This window comes from Podarcis liolepis (genome assembly GCF_965112155.1).
Source record: "Podarcis liolepis genome assembly, chromosome: 1".
In the NCBI taxonomy this organism is placed as follows: domain Eukaryota; kingdom Metazoa; phylum Chordata; class Lepidosauria; order Squamata; family Lacertidae; genus Podarcis; species Podarcis liolepis.
This window is the reverse complement of record NC_139554.1, coordinates 3,893,762-3,910,975: the sequence shown is the minus strand read 5'-3', so window position 1 is coordinate 3,910,975 and position 17,214 is coordinate 3,893,762. Positions and strand designations below refer to the sequence as shown.

At 45.1% G+C, this 17,214-nt stretch overlaps 1 protein-coding gene across 1 annotated transcript in view; it reads right to left on the bottom strand.

Moving 5' to 3' along the window:
* ABHD12B (abhydrolase domain containing 12B) overlaps positions 1-3,928 on the bottom strand; it is a 33,031-nt gene extending 29,103 nt beyond the window's left edge. Inside the window, exon 1 of the mRNA XM_083515820.1 lies at positions 3,734-3,928. Coding sequence (XP_083371946.1) covers positions 3,734-3,846 — 113 coding nt within the window. The 5' untranslated portion in view covers positions 3,847-3,928. The remainder of the gene's footprint in view (positions 1-3,733) is intronic.
* Between the last annotated feature and the right edge of the window lie 13,286 nt (positions 3,929-17,214).

Sequence of the window (17,214 nt, the reverse complement as noted above, 5' to 3'; positions counted from 1 at the left end):
CTTGCAGTCCAGGGGACTCTCCAGAGTCTCCTCCAGCACCAGAATTCAAAAGCATCAATTCTTCAGCGATCAGCCTTCTTGATGGTCCAGCTCTCACTTCCATACATCACTACTGGGAAAACCATGGCTTTAACTATATGGACCTTTGTTGGCAAGATGCTGTCTCGGTTTGTCATTGCTGTTCTCCCAAGAAGCAGGCGTCTTTTAATTTCGTGGCTGCTGTCACCATCTACAGTGATCATGGAGCCCAAGAAAGTAAAATCTCCAGAGTAGCAGGGGGCAAAGAGGAAGGAGGAGCGGGCATTGCAAGGTACCATTGCTAAAACCCAGGCAACAAGTAGGCATGTGCTAATTTTAAATAGTTGTTGCTGTTAATCTATTATATCCCACATATGCCCCCCTCACTTAATCCCCACAACAGCCCTGTGAGGTACGTCAGGCAGAGAGAAGGCAGCAAATGGCCAAAAGTCACCCAGGGAGAGCTCCATGGCCGGGTGGAGATTCGAACCTGGGTCTTCTGGGCCCTAGTCAGACACTCTGACCACTGCCCCACACTGGTGGAGCCAATATAGAGGATGGGTTGCTGGGATCTTGCAAGCAATGGGCTTTTGCAAGATGTCTAGACATTTTGGAATCAAAGGGGAAAAGGGGTTTTGATGTGTGTGTGTGTGTTTTTAAAGGGGGAAGGAGCAGAAGGTCTTATCCTGAAACAGCACTCCTTGCAGCTCTTGCAGATGGCAGACCAGAGGATTTTGGCCTCTGCCTACTTCCAGAGACATGGCCTCAGTTAAGAGGGTCAAGGAGGGAGAGTGTGGGGCAAAGACCCCAGACAAAAGACCCTGAAGCCCAAAGTTCTGTCTCACCCCCATTTTTTGGCCTCTGAGCTTTTGCAAGAGCAGCGGCGCTTAAGCAAGGAGCATTGCACTTCCAGGCTTGGACAGGATCCCATCAGTGGGATGGGGAGGGACAGGATGGGACCAACAACATTCGTCCCACTCACCCATGGCTAACTGGCTGGCTCCAGAAACAGCACTGCAAATTTCCTAGTGTGCAACAATTCACACCCACTGCGCTGCCACCCTGAGGAAATGACAGCTCTGGTTAAATCCAGGGTGCAAATAAGTTCCCCAAACACTACCTTAGCATTAAATGCTTGCTGTGACAAGGATTGCAGAGGAGGAGAATGAACTGTGACAAAAGCACAGCTTTTCTCTCTCGCTTGTAATGCCAGCAACTCGTGGACATCAAACAAAACAGCGCTGGAAGATTGAGGAGAGATAACATAATGTTGTCCTTCACGCAGCACAGTTAAACTACGGAACTCGCTCGAGTCCTGCAGAAGGCAGGGATGTCTCCAAAAACAGGCCGCTCATTCAACAGGGAACGGAGGGTGGTGCAGTGGTTAGAGCGCCAGTCTAGAACCTGGGAGAGGCCAGGGTTCAAATCCCGCCCCCCTCGGCCATGAAGCTCAGTGGGCTCACACTCAGTTGATCACACTCAGCCTGACCGACCTCACAGGGTTGTTGTGGGGGTTAATGAAGGAAGGGGAGAATGATGTACTCATTGGAGAAAAGGGTGGACTATAAATATTATTACTGTATTATTATTATTATGCAATAAGTAAATCATGGGACACGGGCTGTGGGTTAAACCACAGAGCCTAGGACTTGCCGATCAGCAGGTCGGCAGTTCGAATCCCCGCGACGGGGTGAGCTCCTGTTGCTCAGTCTCAGCTTCTGTCAACCTAGCAGTTCGAAAGCACGTCAAGCAAGTCAAAGTGCAAGTAGATAAATAGGTACCACTCTGGCAGGAAGGTAAACGGCGTTTCCATGCGCTGCTCTGATTCACCAGAAGCGGCTTAGTCATGCTGGCCACATGACCCAGAAGCTGTACGCCGACTCCCTCGGCCAATGAAGCGAGATGAGCGCCACAACCCCAGAGTCGTCTGCGACTGGACCTAATGGTCAGGGGTCCCTTTACCTTTACCTAAATCATAAGCAAACAAACTGGAACATTGAATTTGCTCCGGGAATCATAGAATCATAGAGTTGGAAGAGACCACAAGGGCCATCGAGTCCAACCCCCTGCCAAGCAGGAAACACCATCAGAGCACTCCTGACATATGGTTGTCAAGCCTCTGCTTAAAGACCTCCAAAGTACGAGACTCCACCACACTCCTTGGCAGCAAATTCCGCTGCCGAACAGCTCTTACTGTCAGGAAGTTCTTCCTAATGTTTAGGTGGAAACTTCTTTCTTGTAGTTTGGATCCATTGCTCCGTGTCCGCTTCTCTGGAGCAGCAGAAAACAACCTTTCTCCCTCCTCTATGTGACATCCTTTTATATATTTGAACATGGCTATCATATCACCCCTTAACCTCCTCTTCTCCAGGCTAAACATGCCCAGCTCCCTTAGCCGTTCCTCATAAGGCATCGTTTCCAGGCCTTTGACCATTTTGGTTGCCCTCCTCTGGACACGTTCCAGTTTGTCAGTGTCCTTCTTGAACTGTGGTGCCCAGAACTGGACACAGTACTCCAGGTGAGGTCTGACCAGAGCAGAATACAGTGGCACTATTACTTCCCTTGATCTAGATGCTATACTCCTATTGATGCAGCCCAGAATTGCATTGGCTTTTTTAGCTGCCGCGTCACACTGTTGGCTCATGTCAAGTTTGTGGTCAACCAAGACTCCTAGATCCTTTTCACATGTACTGCTCTCAAGCCAGGTGTCACCCATCTTGTATTTGTGCCTCTCATTTTTTTTGCCCAAGTGCAATACTTTACATTTCTCCCTGTTAAAATTCATCTTGTTTGTTTTGGCCCAGTTCTCTAATCTGTCAAGGTCGTTTTGAAGTGTGATCCTGTCCTCTGGGGTGTTAGCCACCCCTCCTAGTTTGGTGTCATCTGCAAATTCGATCAGGATGCCCTTGAGTCCATCATCCATGGAATGTCCTGGTTTGGAAAGCTTGAATCACTGGCACCCATCCTGAAAGCTATTAAAAAACTTGATCACATGCATGCTTACTCTGATGCAATTCCCACTGCAATCAAGGCAACTTTACTCCCTAAAGCACTTTCCCCTAACCTGGCGCTTCCAAGATGTTGCTAGACAACTGCTCCCAACATCCCTGACCGGCTAGAACACTCTGCCCTGAAGCTCATTCTCAGCCTAGCCTATCCTGCAGGGTTGTTCGAAAGACAAAACGGGGACTAAACGAGGAAAAGGGGGGGGGGATAGAAATGTGACAAGCAAATTCCTTTTGGCCGGTGCTGAATCCCGCCATCTTTCCTCTCTCCCGTTTGCAAGCCTCGCCAAACTCCTCGTTCCAAAACACCCCGTTTCAGGTCATCGCGCGCGCGCGCTCCGTTCCCAATTCCAGCCTCTCTTGAAAACAAAGGATGCTCAAAATGCATGTGACCTTTTTTTTTTTTTGTCTGAGCCTGAAATAAAAGCAAACCCCTTCTCCTCGCCAGCGCGTGATGAAAACCGGCAGCAAGAGAGCGAGGAAGCGAGCGGATGGGATGGCGGATGGAGGCGGGGAGCGCTCAGAGCCTCGCCGGGTGGAGAGGCGCAGGTGTCCGGAGCGCGCAAAGCGGGGCGACCGAGAATCCTGGCATGGTAGCCTTGCAAGGGACCCCCAAAGGCCATCCAGCCCAACCCACTGCAATGAAGAAATCCCAACTCTAGCAACCTCTGCCTCCCGCGACGGAGAGGCGCACCAGGTCCCTGACTTACCCGGCAGGTTGCCGGGGGGCCCTTGCTGTGGACGCGGCCTGACCCAGGTTGGAAGAGGCGGCGATCCCCTTGCCCTGCGCCCCCGAAGGCGCCTCCTGGGCGCGCCGCTTCATCGCCAAGCCGAGCCGCCTGCTCCGGTTCCGAGTGCGCGGCGGCGCCCGCAGAAGCACCTTCTCCCCGTCTCCCTTCGCAAGGGGCGAGGCGAGGGCGGAGCGCGCCTCTCGCTGGGGTGGAGCTCGCCTGCCCGCCTGCCCACTCAGGACCGGGTCCGAGCTCCCACGTCGCAGCAGCCGGGTAGACTGCGCCGGTCGCTGGCGGCTCCTCTTCTGACTTTCCGCGCGGCTGCGCCCAGTGTCACTGCGCGCTGGTGGCGTGCGATTATGCATGAGCTGTTGTGCATTTGTACGCCATCATCCGACAGGGTGGTTTGGCAGGTTTTCTAAAATAATTTTTATTTTTATTTCCTCCCTCAGAATCGGTAACAAAGCAGCCACAAAACAATTCATGTCATTTCTATAAGTCATAAAACGTGGCAAGACTCACAAAACGGGGGATAAATATTATTTTACAGTACATAATGATTGAAATAAATAAATCAATTAAATAGATTCGGCAATGAATCAACTTGGGAAACATAGAATAACAGAAGTGAGCCAATGAGTCGTGCCTGCTTATGTGCTCGATTTTGCAGTATATGCTGTCAGTATTTCTCATCCATGTGTTGTTTTATATGTATCTGTAATAAAATCACACCACATACTGTAAAAATTAACTTGGTTTTTTTTTTTCTGGTCACCTCAATTTTTCCATTTTTGGCAGGTTTGTAGCTTGCTCAAAGTGGGTGTGGATAAAATCAATGGCTGATACAGGACATCGATAAAAAGGAAAAAATATTTAAAACACCAGCCCAAAACTCTGCAGCACCTGAAAGGCATGTAAGCTTTCACGAAGTCTGAACTGACTTCTGCTGCCACTGTTTGTGGGGCTGCCCTTGACAGTGCTTTTGCTGGGTTTGTCTTTATTTATTTATTAAAAACCCTGGAAGTTTTTATATGGTGGGTGGTAAATGGAAACCATTTAAAGCAGCGTTCCAGATGTTTGGGACTACAGCCCCAGCCAAAGCAATTGGAGGGCATCAAATTGGCAAAGACTGTTTTAAAAAAGATTGCATAACAGAAACCACAGAGTAAGTCTGGTGTAGGAATATTCCCCACCCACCTTAGGCCTGGGAGTTCTGCCCACATGTGAGGTATTGCATTTTGCCTGGGAAGAGGCCAGTCCTCAAGGCGATAAGGGTGATTTGCCTGGAGCCCTGATAGGTGGAGAATATCAAACTGTTCTGTTACATCTTCCCCGCAAAACCTTGCAGACAGCACATGCTGTCTCTCACAGCTGTCTTGCCATTGCAGCAAGAGGTGATCTACTGCCTCTATTTTGTCAGTAACTCCTACTTACCTGATGCAACATCAGTTTGGATGGAAGGTGCACATGGAGAGCAAAATTGCCCTGTTGGGATGAGAAATGCCACGCAAACCCTCAACGAGAGAGGAGGCGAAGACATCTTTGGCTGCCTCTAGAGACTATCATTATTTTGCAGGAGGGATTCAGCCACAGACCTGAAATTCAAGTTTGTGCAGTTGGAAGTGGATCACCACACCTTTAAACTGAGCTTGGAAAGTTCCTTTTTAAAGAGGAGCTAACTTTACCTTTAGGGACGTGGGTGGCGCTGTGGGTTAAACCACAGAGCCTAGGACTTGCCGATAAGAAGGTTGGCGGTTCGAATCCCCAAGACGGGGTGAGCTCAAATTACTTGGTCCCTGCTCCTGCCCACCTAGCAGTTCGAAAGCACGTCAAAGTGCAAGTAGATAAATAGGTAAGGCTCCGGCTGGAAGGTAAGCGTTGTTTCCGTGTACTGCTCTGGTTCGCCAGAAGCGGCTTAGTCATGCTGGCCACATGACTTGGAAGTTGTCTGCAAATAAACGCCGGCTCCCTTGGCCTATAGAGTGAGATGAGCACGCAACCCCAGAGTCAGTCACAACTGGACCTAATGGTCATGGGTCCCTTTACCTTTACTAACTTTACCTTTTACCAGCTTCGTCTGGTTCAGCAACTATGGCCATTCTTGGGCAGGGATAGCCTGACCACGGAAGTCCATGCATTTGTCACCTCAAGGCTAGATTACCGTAATGGCCTCTATGTGGGGCTGCCCTTGGGTCTTGTTTGGAAGAACCAGCTGGTGCAGAATGCTGCAGCCAGATTGCTGATGGGAGCTTCTGGTCAGGAACATGTGACACCATTGTTAAAACAGCTGCACTGTCTGGCTGCCCGCCTGCTACCAAGCCAGGTTTTAGGTTATTGTATTGGTTTTTACAAAGCCCTGAACAGAATACTGCAGGGATCGTTATATCCCAGTTCAGTCACTGAGATAATCTGCAGGAGTGTCTTTGGTTGTTCCCCACGTTGGTGAGGCTTGTTTGACAACAATGAGAAATTCAGCCTTTAGTGCCATCGGAACACACTGCCACTAGAGATTCAGTGGGTGACTTCTGTGCCAACTTTTAAACACCTGCTGAAAACTTTTCTATTCTGCCTAGCCTATGCAAGCAATTAAGAGTACAGTCCCCCACAATGGTCTATCAATGTTTGTTTTTAATTTCTTTCTGTTTTTAACTAGTTTTTAACTTTCTGTTATTGTATACCGCCTAGGACCCTCGTACCTATGGGACCGCCTCTCCTGGTATGTCCCACAAAGGACCTTACAATCTGCAAATAAAAATACCCTAAAGATTCCGGGCCCCAGGGAGATCAGACTGGCCTCAACCAGAGCCAGGGCCTTTTCAGCCGTGGCCCCGGCCTGATGGAACGCTCTCTCACAAGAGACCAGGGCCCTGAAAGATTTGACATCTTTCCGGAGAGCCTGCAAGACGGAGCTGTTCCGCCAGGCCTTTGGTCGGGGTTCAGTCTGATTCTTTTCTTTCTGTATAAGAACAAGCATTAAAGAGGCCTCCTAGCCCACTCACAGGTCCTTTATAAGATAGTGGTAACAGCTGGTCTTCCAATTTTAACTTGAAAATTGCCACTTGTCCAGTTTTAGTTTTAATTTTAATTGTTTGAATTAATTGTGGGATGTATCTTAATTGATTGATCGCTTGTGTTATGCATATCATCTTATTTATATGATGTTAGCCGGGAAGGGTGGGATACAAATAAAAATTGTTGTTGTCTGGTTTTATGTTTTTATATTGTTGTAAGCTGCTGTGGTACTGTATATTCTTATGATAAATTAGAAAAAATAATTCCAGGTTGCACCTTGCCTCTTATATAAAAACAAACTTGTTTGTTTCATGCTCAGTTCACAGGTCAATTCAAGTTCCTCCAAATGATCCCCCAAGAAAAAGGGAATCGGCGTTCAGAATGTTACAAGCTGCTGTGCCGAAATATAAAATATACTTAAGAAGAATAAGAAAACACCAAAACACTTTGCTGGGCTCTTTCCTGTTCAAGCAGAAGACAACAGCAGCAACTAGCTCCAGGTTAAATCCGTGTCCAGGGCAGCTGTGTACCAGCTCCATCTGGTACGTAGGCTGAGACCCTATCTGCCCGCGGACTGCCTCGCCAGAGTGGTGCATGCTCTGGTTATCTCCCGCTTGGACTACTGCAATGCGCTCTACGTGGGGCTACCTTTGAAGGTGACCCGGAAACTACAACTAATCCAGAATGCAGCAGCCAGACTGGTGACTGGGAACGGCCGCCGAGACCATATAACACCGGTCTTGAAAGACCTTCATTGGCTCCCAGTACGTTTCCGAGCACAATTCAAAGTGTTGGTGCTGACAATTAAAGCCCTAAACGGCCTCAGTCCAGTATACCTAAAGGAGAGTCTCCACCTCCATCGTTCTGCCCGGACACTGAGGTCCAGCACCGAGGGCCTTCTGGCGGTTCCCTCGCTGCGAGAAGCCAAGTTACAGGGAACCAGGCAGAGGGCCTTCTCGGTAGTGGCGCCTTCCCTGTGGAACGCCCTCCCACCAGATGTCAAAGAGAACAACAACTACCAGACTTTTAGAAGGCAGCCCTGTTTAGGGAAGCTTTTAATGTTTGATGTATCACAGTATTTTAATATTCTTTTGGAAGCCGCCCAGAGTGGCTGGGGAAACCCAGCCAGATGGGCGGGGTATAAATAATAAATTATTATTATTATATATTATTATTATTGTTGGCCCCCGTCTGTCTCAAGGGTCAATGGAGTGCACCTCCAGGGGTGAAGTCAGACAGCTGCGGTAGCAGCACCAAAGTCTGGGCAGTGTGTCTGGAGGTCCTGGGCTGCCCAGATGTCAGTACAGATGTCAGGAGTCCAGGTTCCCAGCTTGATAACACAGTAAGCGTAGGTAATTAAAAAGGAGAATTTATTGCAAAAACAACAACCAGATAGCTCCAGACAGCTCTAACGCAGCCGCCGGCATTATCACTCAAGATGACCCTTCTGAAGACTCCTTCCGGTGTTGACAGAAGATATTGAACTTACGACCCTTACGTCTCTTGTTTTGCTTCCTGTCTAGCAGCCCTCCCATTGGCCGACTCCTCGGACTTAGTGGATCAGCTCCACCCTCTTCTTGTTCTGAGAGGCTGTCTCTGAGACTGTTCACATCTTTGTGTGCTTCCTGAAAGCTTTGGCTGTGTTCCAGCCTGCTCTCAGCTACAGCCTTATCATCCTGCTGTTCAAGTTCAGGAGGAGGTGAAGACTGCAGCTGTCGGCTCTCCTCCGCCTGAGTGAAATCCCAGTCTCTCTGTTCCTGGCTGCTCTTTGAAGCCGGCTGCAAACCTTCGCTCGGAGCTGGCTCATTCCTGACAGATGTGGTCCAAAGGAAAGCAAGCAATACATTAGGCACCAGCTTGGCTGCAGCAGTTGCCGGAAAGAGGCGTACAAGATACTGCCACCCAACCACCTTAGGGACTCCGCTCCGTATTTGTGTAGGGTTTCCTCTTTAGCCTTTTCTTTTCCTGCAAGGAAGCGGAGGTAGAGGCAGAGTAAAAGAGGCAAAATGTTCCATCCAAAATGTTTGCCATGCTCTGTTTCAGAAGCTTCTCCCTGCTTCCCTGAGGCTGTGCTGCTCTGTTTGTGCCCCCCCCCCCATGAATTTATTTAGAATTCAACAATAACAAAGGAAAAGGGCACAGTAGTTGCTACATCAATTCATAACAATTAACCTATTTTAACAATATACAAATAGTAATAGAAAATTACACAGCATCACTTTTAACTTACTGAAATTTCATATTACACTTTTATCTCTTTATCTCTTTCTTAACATATCAAAAAGAGAAAGCCCAAGAAAAGAGACACACACAAAAAGAAAAAAGAGGAAAAAGAAGGGGAAGGGGAGTAAGGGGAAGGGGGAAAAGGAAAAAGAAGACAAAACAAAAGCAACACATTTGGCTTCCGATTAGACTCATTATTTCTACAATTTTTTTCTCACACAGTTCCATGTTACTGTATTTCTTTCTTTGTTTTCGGCAGATATCAAAAAACATTATATTTGTTGTTTTGCAAGGATCGTTCTATATCTGCCAGGAGATATTTGTTATTGTAATGCTTTTCCAAATACTCTTTATAGATTTTCCATTCTTTCTGTACTTTCTGTTTTGGCGCTCTGTTTGTTTTCCATCGCCAAACACCTTGCTGGTCTCCAAGGGCCTCCAGACCTCTGCGTTTTCCACCTTCTCCTGCCCACTTGCAGCAGGGCTAATGAGCATCCTCTAGGGCCGAAGGGTGCCAGGCACCTGCTGCCTCCTGGGGTATCGTGGTCTGTTAAGGAAAAACACACCTCTGCTGCTGATACTGGGATTGGAAGCGCTCTCTCTTCTTTGGTGATCCCTCGTAGCCAAGTAATAATAATAATAATAATAATAATAATAATAATAATAATAATAATAATTTTTTATTTATACCCCGCCCTTCCCGGTTCAAAAACCGGGCTCAGGGTGGCTAACAACAAATTTAAAACACTTTAAAACACTTAATTATAAAAGCAGCATAAAATGCAGTATAAAAACATAAATAAAAATAAAAATAAAAAATCAATTAGATAATCCCCAGGGCTAGCTGGCTGAATTGGTCCTACTTGGGCCAGCGAGGGGGTCAGGGGAGAATTGGCTGTGGGGTCTCAGAGTGGGTGATCTTCATAAAAGGGGGTGGGGAGGGAAGAGAAGGGAAATAAAAGATCAGAGTATCTTCCATGAACACAGTTTTAACAATGAGTCCGTAGGTGACTGTGGAGGCCAGGTCAAGGTGATGTCTCTGCTTTTTAAGATGCTGTCTAGGTTTGTCATGGCAATAATAATAATAATAATAATAATAATAATAATAGGGCAGGGCAGAGGCATCCTGCATTGTAGCCATCAAAAAGTCTCTTCTCCATGAAGTCACAAAGAGGATCTCCGTGTACATACCTCACATTCAAAGCACGTTCGGCCACCCCCTCCCTTTTTGCAGTTTAACTTCACCCCCAGAGGCACACTCCATTGCAACAACAGCACTGAGCAGGTGAGATTCCCAACAAGCACTTCCAATTGCCACCCACAGGGGGCGGCATTGTATAACACCCTCATCATTTATCTAACAACTGTGATTTTATTTTATGAAGCATGCCTGCAGTTGTAGTAATTTGAAGGAGGAAACAGTGTTGTTGTTGTTGTTGTTGTTTTTAAAGGATAAAACAGATGACAAAGCAGCACACAGAATGCAAAGCTAGACAACCGCCCAAAATATATAGCACTCTCCGAATGCAGTTTAGGCAGCTGAAAACCCATGGCTGATTTCTCATTGATTTCAATGGTTTGGAGATGAAGATTGCAATCGATGAAGGATAGACCCCAACACTGTGTGAGCAGACTTCCACTTGTATTGGGGTAAATCCCAGGAGATACCTTGAAGGCGGGTGGAGGAAGGAGTGGCAAACGGCTTTGAACAGGGGTAGGCAACCTAAGGCTCGGGTGCCGGATCCGGCCCAATCATCTTCTCAATCCGGCCTGCGGATGGTCCAGGAATCAGCATGTTTTTACATGAGTAGAATGTGTCCTTTTATTTAAAATGCACCTCTGGGTTATTTGTGGAGCCTGCCTGGTGTTTTTACATGAGTAGAATGTGTGTGTTTATTTAAAACGCATCTCTGGGTTATTTGTGGGGCATAGGAATTTGTTCATTTCCCCCCAGAAATCTAGTCCGGCCCCCCACATGGTCTGATGGATGGTGGACCGGCCCCCTGCTGAAAAAGGTTGCTGACCCCTGGCTTTGAACTTCCTAGCACCAGAGGTTTGGCAAACATCACATGTTCAAGTAGGATCAGATATAGCCTAGGAAAGGTTTGGAACGGATCCTTTTAAAGGGATTTTAAAATTCATTTATATCAGGTTCCCACAACAAGGAGCCTTCCAGATGTTTTAGACTAAAATTTCCATCCAGCAGCAGAAAGCCATTTTATTTTACCTGTGCTGACAGCAATCTTACCCAGGAATTGCTGGTTTGGGGGAGTCTGGGGGTTAGGTTCAGTGGGAAAGCTTCAAATGTGTCATAGATATGTTTGGGACCCCCCCCCGGGTCATCTAGCCCGCCCACCCCCTAAAGAATCCCTAACAAATGATCATCCAACCTCTGCTTAAAACTTACATATACATTTAAATGAATTAGGGACAGCCAAAGAATGATTAGGGGACAGTGGTATGATTTTTTCCACCTCTGTTCATAATGGTCTAAAGGTCTTTCTCCTCCTTCTCATTAAATGAGGGCTTGGTTTTTGTTTTGTTTTTTGTGGGGGGAGAGATTTAATTTATATCAATGTATTTTATTATTTGCTTGTAATTTATTATTTCTTTGCCACACCTATCTGCTGAGGAGCAACTGGGCATTCTTATGAAACTTTGAACCCAAGGGTCTGTTGGTTGGTTGGTTGGTTGGTTGGTTGGGGTCCGACAGGGTGATTTAGCTTCATTTCAATTAGTTAATTTGTTGTGGCATTTCTGTGCCTTCTTGGTAGGGCCTTCTCGGTAGTGGCACCCGCCCTGTGGAACGCCCTCCCACCAGATGTCAAAGAGAACAACAACTACCAGACTTTTAGAGGACATCTGAAGGCAGCCCTGCTTAGGGGAGCTTTTAATGTTTAATAGATTATTGTATTTTAATATTCTGTTGGAAGCCGTCCAGAGTGGCTGGGGAAACCCACCCAGATGGGAGGGGTATAAATAATAAATTGTTGTTGTTGTTGTTGTGTATGTTTGTTTGCTGAGTGAGGGAAGTGTAACAGCGTAATGCGATTGCATCAGCACACTTTATTTAACCGATAACGTTCTTTGCTTATGCACTTACTTATTCTGGAAAGCCTAATACAGTGGTCCCTCGGGTTACAGCTGTTTCAGGTTACAGACGCTTCAGGTTACAGACTCTGCTAACCCAGAAATAGTACCTCGGGTTAAGAACTTTGCTTCAGGATGAGAACAGAAATCGTGCTCTGGCAGCGCGGCAGCAGTGGGAGGCCCCATTAGCTAAAGTGGTGCTTCAGGTTAAGAACAGTTTCAGGTTAGGCATGTAAGCTCTTTTTATATGCAATAACAGCAGCAAGAATATTACTGGCCCAAAAATGGAAGCAAGAAGAGTTACCGACAATTGAAGAATGGAGGGTGAAGTTAATGGACTATGCAGAACTAGATAAACTAACAGGAAGGATTCGAAACCGGCGAGACCAGAAATTCACGGAAGACTGGAGTAAATTTATGGACTATTTGAAAAGTAATTGTGAAGAACAGACGGCGTTTGTAGGGTTGCAAGAGGTTTTGTGAGGAGTATTATTAGAAGTATTGTAAAAATGGAGAAGGGGATGTAAAGGCAATATAAAGTTAAGAAATGCATAAGAAGTGGTTAAAACGATGGATCATCAGAGGTGCTGACGGAGGTCTAAAAAGATTGTATAAGTGATAAGTTTTGTGGTACATTTTATAATTTATATGTTAAAATTAATAAAAAATATTATATAAAAAGAACCATATTTTATATATTTTATATATATAAAAGAACCTCCGGAAGGAATTAAGTACTTAACCCGAGGTACCACTGTAAAAGGATTTCAAAAGAGAGAGTAAGAAGAACCCTGCAATAATATAAGAAGGATACAAAATGGCTAAGTTCAGGGAACTTCTGCTGACTGGTGAAGACTGTTGTATTTTGGCAGTCTCTGGGGGAACTGACTGCTTTCAAGGAAAGGACTTGGAAAACTGGGCTACATTGTTTGCTTTCTGTCTGCATTTTAATGGATACATTTTACATTCTTTTAGTTCCATTGATAGTTTTATTGCCTTCTAGGTCTTTTGTATTTGCCCTCCATTTCACCATGTCTGAGACACATCTCCTTTTTGTTCTTCGGGGGCACCCTGAAAGAAACATCAATAAGGATATGGGCAGGTCTGGATTTAGGTTTGATGTGGCCCTAAGCTAATGAAGGTAATGGGGCCCTTTATATAGCAGGCGGGCCCCATGACTTATGTTATGTACTGAGTTGAATAGGATTCAGAATGCAGCAGTCTGATTGGTCCTAGAACAATAGGATCCAAAATGCAGCAGTCTGATTGGTCCTAGAACAATAGGATTCAGAATGCAGCAGTCTGATTGGTCCTAGAACAATGCAGCAGTATGATTGGTTGGCAGGAACCACCCAATCCTGCTCCAGATAGAAGTGAATCCACAACCTGATTGGCTTGCAGTAGAATTCCGGAATTAGCCAATCATGTGCAGCCCATTGTGTAAATAATGTATATAAAGCAGATACTGTGAGGGGACTTTGATTCATTCCTCCTCACCACTATGAGCTGAATAAAGAGCATGAAATCACTTTGCGACTCTGAGTATATTTCAACTTACATTAAAGGAGACTACACAACACAAAACACTGTTGCTGCATGTAGCTTTTATTTTATTTGTTTATCTTATATTTTGGAAATGTACATCCAGTTTTTTCCTTTAATTTTTTGGGGGGCTCCCATGAGAGTGGGGCCCTAAACTGTAGCTTGTTTAGCTTATACATAAATCCGGCACTGGTTATTAAAGGATCTTAAGGTGGGAGGAATTAGAAATCTATTTATGTTAGGGTTGCCATATTTCAAAAAGTGAAAATCTGGGGACACAAAAGTTGTTGAGTTTTTTTTGGGGGGGTTGCAATATCTCAAAGGAAATAGTAGATGTAGCAGTTTTAGAACTACAGTGGTACCTGAGTTTAAGAAAAGTCCTGTTTGTGAACGATTCGGATTACGAATTCTGCAAAACCGGAGGTAGTGTCCTGGTTTGCAAACTTTACCTCAGTCTACAAGTGGAAACTGAACGGTGGAAGGGCACCGGCAGCAGGAGGCCTCATTAGGGAAAGCGCGCCTCAGTTTAAGAACGGTTTTGGTTTAAGAATGGACTTCCAGAACGGAGTAAGTTCGTAAACTGAGGTACCACTGTATTTCGAAGTAGTTTTAGAACTTGCAACATGGGTTGCCATACGTCCAGATTTCCCAGGACATTTCAATGGTAACCATAGTGTAGGGAGATGAAATGTATCAACCCCCCATATATGGTGGAACTGTTGCTTAATTAAAAAATTGTGGGAGGGAATAGATCTCTCTCTCTCTCTCTCTCTCTTTCTCTCTCTCTCTATGTATATGCTGGTTGTCAACTACAATTGAAGGCGTTAATAATGCTTCTGGGATTTGTAAAACATCAGCCACACAGTAGAGTATGGATTTCGGCTATTCATATGGCGTAGCAGCTTGTATATTGATTGCAAAGACATGGAAAATGCATATGTCACCTTCAGCCATCCAATGGAAGAGGAAAATTTGGGACTTAATGGTGCTGAACAAAGTAACATGATACAAACGATTACAGGGTGGAAGAATGAATTCAACAAAGAAATTTCAGGAAAGTGGATTTATTTTGTCCTTTACCGGACTTGACATCATACAAGGGAATCAGGTTTGTTGACTATCTCTAAGCAGAGCATGAATGTATTTTGTTATAAATAGAATTCTAGTCATTCAAATAAAACAATTCTAAAAGGACTCTATGCTATTTTTGCTGCAACAGACTAATGCCCAAGTCTTCAGAGCAAGTCAGAAGTGGTGGCCAAAGTATTGGAGCCTCAGCTTCAGGATCTGTCCTTCCAGGGAGCACTCAGGGCTGATTTCCTTCAGAATGGATGTGTTTGATCTTCTTGCAGTCCATGGGACTCTCCAGAGTCTCCTCCAGCACCAGAATTCAAAAGCATCAATTCTTCGGCGATCAGCCTTCTTGATGGTCCAGCTCTCACTTCCATACATCACTACTGGGAAAACCATAGCTTTAACTATATGGGCCTTTGTTGGCAAAGTGTCTGTTCATAGAGTCCAACAACCCACACGAAAGGTTGTTACACTTCCACAGAATCCTTTCACAGAGTCTAAGACAAGGATTTCCAGAATATTAGCCTGTTACAGCAGCTACAACTATGCTATAAGATCCACTGTCCTGTGATATCATATATGAGTTTGAACTACCGATGAAGCCCAGGATGGCAGAACAAGGCTAATATTCCGGAAATTACTGATCCACTGGGTCTTCTACTTTTTTTGTTGGACTTTATGAGCTACCGCTGTTGAAATCTACAATTCAATTCAATGGATTGTATATATTATTTTTTCAAACATACAGCCGGTTACGTCTTGTGTGTTTCTTGAATATGTTTCACATCACCAGAGGTTTCTTGTTGTTTTGCCCTTTTCGGAAGCAGCAGCAGCAGCAGAGCTGTCTTAAATACTCGATGATCGCAGCATGTTAGAGCAGCAGATGAAACAAGCTAAGAGCCTCTAATCTTCCTTTGCACACACTCCATATTGCCGGAGTGAAATATACTCAGAGTCGAGAGTGGATTTCATGCTCTTTATTCAGCTCATAGTGGTGAGGAGGAATGGAAGTTCCCCCAGAATGTCTGCTTTATATACCGTACATTCTTTACACAATGGGCTACACGTAATTGGCTCATTCCAGAATTCTCCTGTAGGCCAATCAGGTTGTGGATTCATTTTCATCTGGAGCCGGATTGGGTGGCTCCTGCGGACCAATCATACTGCTGCATTGTTCTAGGACCAATCAGACTGCTGCATTCTGGATCCTATTGTTTTAGGACCAATCAGACTGCTGCATTTTGGATCATATTGTTCTAGGACCAATCAGACTGCTGCATTCTGAATCCTATTGTTCTAGGACCAATCAGACTGCTGCATTCTGGATCCTATTGTTCTAGGACCAATCAGACTGCTGCATTTTGAATCCTATTGTTCTAGGACCAATCAGACTGCTGCATTTTGGATCCTATTGTTCTATGACCAATCAGACTGCTGCATTCTGGATCCTATTCTTCTAGGACCAATCAGACTGCTGCATTCTGGATCCTACTGTTCTAGGACCAATCAGACTGCCGCATTCTGGGTCCTATTGTTCTAGGACCAATCAGACTGCTGCATTTTGGATCCTATTGTTCTATGACCAATCAGACTGCTGCATTCTGGATCCTATTCTTCTAGGACCAATCAGACTGCTGCATTTTGGATCCTATTGTTCTAGGACCAATCAGACTGCTGCATTTTGGATCCTATTCAACTCAGTACAAAACACGGAGTTAAGAATCAGAGCAAAATGATGGCGCGAAGCTTCTTCCGGGGCAGCTTTGCGCAACTTCTCTGTTCCGTGTGCTCTGTGTGGTTTTCTACAACTCACTTCCTTCCGACCTCATTTTTTTAAAACCCCACCCCAAACTGTGTGTGTGAAGGTACCTCTCCTGTTTCCCCATTTTATCCCCACAATAACCCTGTGCAGCCACATAATCCCATACATTCTATTCCCCCCCCCAAAAAAAATTCGTTCATTTTATAACACAAATAAACAACACAAAGAGAAAGACAAAAGATACAAACAAATTCTTATCTTATCCTTAATTTTTCTAAACATTGTTAGGTGGGCTTCCTGAAGTCCCCCCTATCTGATTTTCATTGTACCTCATCTTTAGCGGTTTACATATATCATAATTTCTAACCATTTTTTTTATCACCCTTACTTTTGCCATAAAAATAATCACATTTTATCACTTACAAATAATACTGTTTTAAAATACACTATCTTCTACTTCTAACCCTACAGCCTATATCCACTTTCAAAGCTATTCTAAGATTTAAATATTAAGATATTTTTTCAAATATTCCTTAAACTTCTTCCAATCTTCTTCCACCGTCTCTTCTCTCTGGTCTCAGTGTCCCAGTCATTTCCGCCAATTCCATATAGTCCATCATCTTCATCTGCCAATCTTCGATAGTTGGTAAGTCTTGTTTCTTCCAATTATTCGCTCGTAACATTCTCGCAGTTGTTGTGGCATACAGAAAAAAAGGAACATCCTTTTGGGGGATTTCACCCCATAATCCCATACATT